Below are 6,258 nucleotides of genomic sequence, written 5' to 3' on the forward strand. Positions count from 1 at the left end.
TCTTGTCTAGTAATGATTAGGTGCATTACCTTGCTTACATTTGCTTGTTGCTAAAGCCAAGCATGTAATTTCATTGAATATATCATTTTACTTTTGTGTTGCCTTAATATTCATAGTAAAATATGACCATTCTTTCTATTGGTGTCTCTGTTTTTAAAATCGCCCCTTTCAATTGGCAGAACACTTTCTAATACTCAAATTGTTTTAGAAAGTTTCTATCCGGCTGATTTCAGTATCAGTTTCATAGGGTGCCGTAGTTTCACTCTGGCTCTTGGTTTGGGAGTGTCACAATGGTCCCTTGGCTCCCTGAGGTTATGCAGTGTCACAATGGCCCCCTGGCTCCATGAGGATCTGCAGTGTCACAATGGCCTCTTGGTCCCACAAGGCCCTGCTGTGTCACCCTGGGGGAAAGGGGCCAGCAGGGATTCATTCCCCACACGCTGCAGCTCCCTGGGCCAGCTGGCACCCACACCTTCTCCCAGGCCAGCGCTGCCGGGCACGGTCAGGGCCGTGCCACACTGCAGCTCCCTGCAAACCACAGCGGTGGCTGCGAGGCCAAACCTGGAGTCACAGACAGTTTGTCCCTCTTTCTGTCTGTATTTGGCCAAGAAATGTCCCTTTGTGGGGTGCCCTGTTTCTGCAGTCACTGCAATACTGGGACCATACCCGGAACTCTGAGGAAAGAAATGGCTAGAGTTCCATCTCTGCACTGACTTGGGGATGGTGGCAAATGCTCTGTGGGGTGGCTGGAATGATGGAAAAAGGACAACTGGCAGCACAGAGGGAAACACATTTCAGCTGCTGGACTGGGGCAAGACATCTCTGCCCATGGGAGAAGGTGGCTGTGAAAGTCCCTCCTGTGGATGCTCACGTACCCCAGAGTCGAGCACTGAAGAGCAGCACAACAATGGACAGGGGGATGGGGCTGCAGGATTAAAGTGTCTCAGGTGGGTCTGGAATGGCCACACAAGGGTGAATTATTTCTGGCTCCATGGGCCCAGGACACCTCATGTCATCAGGGCAGAGATTCAACCTCCAGATGGGCTGGTGAGTGAGGGGTGGATTTAACCATGGACACCATCTCCAGGTTATCCCTGAGTGTGAAATGTGGGCTGAGATCAAGCAGGGCCAGGCAGGGAAAGCCCCTGTGGTGTGGGGGATGATGGTGGGAACATAAATCTGGGGAGACACATGGTTTTTTTCAGTGGGAGTAGTAAAATGGAGAGCACTATTCCTAAATCACAACAGCCCTGTCAGAGCCAGCCCTGTCCCTGCTCTGCCCCAGCTCTGCTGCCCCACAGCTGCTGGATCAGGAAGGGCAGAGCCATGGGGGAGGGAAATGCACAGGGACTCCCCCTGGGTGGGACCTCAGGAGGTTTCCAGGCCAGGCCAAAACACAGTCAGTGGAGAAAGGGACACAGGGAGGGGCTGTCTGTGTGCTCTGCCATGGCAGGATGAGATGCAGAGCTGCACAGACACCCAGACCATGTGGATCCCTGCAGGAGCTGATCTCACTCAGTGGCTCCCAGGCCTCTGCTGCTCTCTGGTTGCTCTGGTTTGATGTTCCCTGGTGGTCACACCCAGCCCCACACACACCAGTGCTGTGTGCACACACACCAGTCTCAACAGTGTCTGGGCCCCAAAGGACACAGGACCTGATGGTTTGTGGTCCCCACGCCAGTATCTGGCACTTGGACATCCCTCAGTACCACAGCAGAGAGAGCTGCCTTGCCCCAGAGAGTTGTTGGCAATCAAGGGTTTAGGAAAATTCCACAGGCTTTGGGGATCAGCTACAGGGCGCAGCCAAAACTTGTCTTGACCAGCCAACAGTGTAAACCCTTTTTATACATTATGATATTTTTTTTATCCTTCTTTCTCTCTGTTTTCTTATGCCTGTTCCTCATCAAACCACTTTGATACCCCAACCCTTTCCGTTCCTCTGTTCTTTTCTCAGACATCCCATGGGAAATCTTGCACAGGCTCCAAATGCCCTTTGTGGATGCTTATCATGTGTCTCAGAACCCCCCCATGCTCAACTGGCAAGGTCATGTAGGAAAGCTCTGCCATAGACTCCCTTGGTGAGTCTTTCAGGAAGAAGTGTCAGAACTTTCCTTGAAGTAATTTTTTTTTGTTTTTAATTAGAATGGCCCAAAAATATCCTCTACTGCACTGTCCCTGCTATGGGAAGGCACAGCTACCACTGGATCAGGATGCAGGATGCTAATATCTCCTGACTTTGAACACCTTTGGGATGGGACATCCACTCCCACTGACAACCTGTTTTTCTGTCTTGTCAACCTATCATAAAATATTTTGTCCTTATATCAAATCTAAATTTATCCTTATCCATTTTAAAGGCATTCCCCTTCCTCTGCCACTAAAGGCCTAAAAATAAACACAGTCTTTCTTGGGTTATGTATGATTACAATGTTTTAATCTGAAAAGACCTTGAAAGACACAAAAAACACCCAAGATGAAATTTGGAGGCCTCAAGCACATGACCCATATAGAGAATGAGAGCCCAGGTCTCAGTGGTGTGAAGAGTGAGAATAGAAAAAGAGTAGCCTGGCAGGAATTGAAAGGTGGTTTCAGAGATATTAGATCTCTTCTTCAGAGCAGAAAATAGCTTGAAAAATAAAGAATGGTACCAAGGGCAGCAGTGGAGGACCAGACTGGACACAGAGGGAGAGGAATTTCTGTCCCAGGGCAGGGATGTGCTGCAACATGTCCCCCAGAAAGAGTCTGGAGCAGCCCAAGGCTCTGTGTGGCCAGGCAGAGGCAGGCAGGACGCAGAGCTGTCAGCAATAGAAGGGCCCAGCCAGGTGGGGCAGCTGGGGGATGACGACAGCCTGCAGGGACAGAGGCGCAGGGCATGGACACCGTAGGACAGCCTGGGCTGCACAGGGCACAGGGATGGGCAGCAGCTGCAAGGCCCTGACAGAGCCAACTCCTGCAGCACTTTGGCCATGGCTGCTGGGCCTGGGCCTGAGCCATGAGGAGGAGACAAGTGACCCTTGCAGGCCTGGGGCCTCATTGCCTCCTTGTCCCTGCTCAGCAGCCTGGCAGGGGCCGCCCCATGGTGCTGCCCTTGGCATTGCACATCCCCACATCCCAGTGGGCCGGGAAGAGCCCTGAGCACTGAGGGAGGGACAGGATGTGCCTTGGCAGGGGCTGGGGCTCAGGCCTTGGCCCTTTGCATTCCTGAAACACATGCAGGTTTGCTCAGCATCAGAGACACCTTTGCCTTGTTTGTCCCCAACTGTCATCACTGCCTGCAGTGTTCTGCTCTAACTGGAACCTGGGGACACTTTCTCAGTCATGTTCCTCAGTGGGACCCATTACAACTTTAAGAAACTTTGGAGTTTCAATCTCACTTTTAAAAGTTCTTGAAATATTCTTGAAAAAGTTCTTGATTAGGTTTTTTTAATGCTCTCAGGGACTGAGTCTGATGTAAAAAGCACCAAAGCCCCAAGAGGCTCATTAAAGTCCTTGTGCTATGCCTGTGCTGCTGAGCTGGGCCGGGCTCCTGGCACAGAGGCAGCTCCTGGCAACCAAGAAGAGCTTCAAAAAGACATTTCTCCTGAGGAGCAGCTCTTCTCCCAGCCCAGCAGGGCTGACGGCACTGCTTGCAGGCACCTGATAATAGAGAAACAGAGACTTAAAGCTACTAGAAGGACAATTCTGAGATTATTCACAGAGAAATTTTCACAACTTTTTTAAAATTCTGGACTTCTTCATGGAGAACTCTTCACCCCTTCTGACAGTCAGTCTGTGGCTGCAGGAATCTCCTAAAGCTGACCCAGGACATGACTGACAGCACTGTAAGGATGGCTCTGCTGCCCTTTCTGCTATGGGGGAGGATGTGCTCCAGAGCGGGGCTGCCCTGGGCACCGTCAGAGGGACAGGGCAGGACGGCTCCTGCTGCCAGGGACGGCTGCAGGGGCTGAAGCTGGGGCTGCAGCCAGGGGTGCCCAGGGCTGTCGTGCAGACCAGGTGCTGCAGCCCTGAGGGCTCTTGGCCAGGCCAGGGGATCTGTCACTGCCAGGGGCAGCTCTCAGCCTGCCTGGGAGCTCCCATGGATGCTGGAGGGGAGCTGTGGGTGCAAGGAGTGACTCCTGCCAGGGTAGGTTCTGCTGCTGTGGAGAGGGTGCTGTGTGTGCCAGGGCTGCTCAGAGCTCCAGTTCATGCCCAGGACATTTCCGAGGAGACTTTTCATGAGCTCATTCAGGGCAAGTGTTTTGTACTTGAGTCTGCTTTCCTGAATCTGTGCTCCCACTTTTCCCTGGCTCAACTTGGCAGCGATGGAAACTCAGCTCTGCAGCAGAGCCGTGGGCAGGGAGGGAGGGAGGCAGTGCTGAGGGAAGCCCTGCTGCAGGGGACATGTGGCACCTGCCGGGCCTGCCCTGCAGGGCACACACTGCCCTGAGCAGCACAGCTCTTGTGTCCCCTCCCAGCCAGCACAGCCCTCAGCCTGGGGGCTCGGGGCCCTCAGTCCCCTCCTGGGCCGGCAGAGCAGCCCCAGAGATGCAGGGCATCTCTCCTGCCATGTGCCCATTGCCTGCTGACCAGGGCCTGAGGGCCACTGTCCTGCACTGCTGCTGCCTGGGAGGGGCTGTGCAGGGCTGTGCAGGGAAAGGCTTTTCCTCAGGGCCCGGCTCTCTCTCTCCCTGCTTTGCCCAGATGCTGCTGGCATTGCTGATGGGCTCTCTGGGAATGGCAGTTCTAGCTGCAGGCTCAGGCCCAGCCCTTGGGCTCCTCCTGTGCAGGCTGAGCACAGCAATGGGGTGTCCCAGCTCCCTCTGCCCCGGGGAGCTCTGGGCAGGGCAGGCTGGGAATGAGCCGAATCTCCCTGATTTAGGGAAAGGCAGGAGCCACTTTGTGTGCCAGGGATCCCTCTGCTCTCAGCAGTGTCTCCTGGCTTTCTAGGGTAGCACAGGATTGGAGCTCAGAAAAGTGCAAATCCAGGGCTGCTGGGAACAGGAGAGAGGGACAGAGCAGTTCCTCTCAGTCTGAACTAAGGCTCAGACAATCCCCCTGCTTCACTGGATTCTCTGTTCCACCCAGGTGCAGCATAATCTCCCATTCTGCCACCTGCAATCCCCATCCCGTTTGCCTTGGTGTCTCCTGTGCCTTAGGAAGAGATTCAGGTTCAAACCCCAGGACTCGCCCCTGCCCTCATTGTTCCCTTGCACTGACTGGGGCTCAGGGCTGACTCACAGGTGTCCTGCATGTTGGAGTCTGGCTCCTCACTGAACATTGGCCAGCAGCAATCAGGGCTCCAGCAACCAAGGTGAAGGAAGTTCTCCTAGACATAGACAAGGGGGATATGTTTAGTGGCAGGGACTGCTCTGTGAGAAAGACCTTTGACTTTACTGCGAGAAATCTTCCCTCAAAGTCACTTTCTTCCTTCCTTCAACAGGTTTCAATGCCCCAATGCAGCAAATGTCCAACAGCAGCTCCATCAGCCACTTCCTCCTGCTGGCACTGGCAGACACGCGGCAGCTGCAGCTCCTGCACTTCTGCCTCTTCCTGGGCATCTCCCTGGCTGCCTTCCTGGGCAACGGCCTCGTCATCAGCGCCGTAGCCTGCGGCCACCACCTGCACAGCCCCATGTTCTTCTTCCTGCTCAACCTGGCCCTCACCGACCTGGGCTCCATCCTCACCACTGTCCCCAAAGCCATGCACAATTCCCTCTGGGACACCAGGACCATCTCCTATGCAGGATGTGCTGCACAGCTCTTTCTGTTTGTGTTTTTCATTTCAGCAGAGGTTTCCCTCCTGACCATCATGTGCTATGACCACTACGTGTCCATCTGCAAACCCCTGCACTACGGGACCCTCCTGGGCAGCAGAGCTTGTGCCCACATGGCAGCAGCTGCCTGGGCCAGTGCCTTTCTCACTGCTGTGCTGCACACAGCCAATACATTTTCCCTACCCCTGTGCCAGGGCAATGCCCTGGGCCAGTTCTTTTGTGAAGTTCCCCAGATCCTCAAGCTCTCTTGGTCACATTCCAATCTCAGGGAACTTGGGATTCTTGCTGTTAGTGTCCGTGTAGCTCCTGGTTGTTTTGTGTTCATGGTTTTCTCCTACGTGCAGATCTTCAGGGCTGTGCTGAGGATTGCCTCTGAGCAGGGACGGCACAAAGCCTTTTTCACCTGCCTCCCTCACCTGGCCGTGGTCTCCCTGTTCCTCAGCATTGGCACATTTGCATACCTGAAGCCCCCCTCCATCTCCTCCCCATCCCTGGATCTGGCATAG

The 6,258-nt window shown here is 54.2% G+C and overlaps 1 protein-coding gene across 1 annotated transcript; it reads left to right on the forward strand.

Annotated features, from left to right (window-relative positions):
• The first annotated feature begins 5,442 nt into the window (after nucleotides 1-5,442).
• Nucleotides 5,443-6,258, forward strand: LOC136302592 (olfactory receptor 14C36-like). Its single transcript, XM_066206058.1, has one exon. The coding sequence runs from the start codon at nucleotides 5,443-5,445 to the stop codon at nucleotides 6,256-6,258; it is 816 nt and encodes a 271-aa protein (XP_066062155.1).

The sequence above is a fragment of the Chamaea fasciata genome, unplaced genomic scaffold, assembly GCF_029207755.1.
Source record: "Chamaea fasciata isolate MVZ Bird 193981 ecotype frontalis unplaced genomic scaffold, bChaFas1.0.hap1 SCAF_29, whole genome shotgun sequence".
NCBI lineage: Eukaryota > Metazoa > Chordata > Aves > Passeriformes > Sylviidae > Chamaea > Chamaea fasciata.

Bases quoted from the DNA above. Each gene is read 5' to 3' on its own strand.
- LOC136302592 (XM_066206058.1), top strand. From the start codon at position 5,443: ATGTCCAACAGCAGCTCCATCAGCCACTTCCTCCTGCTGGCACTGGCA.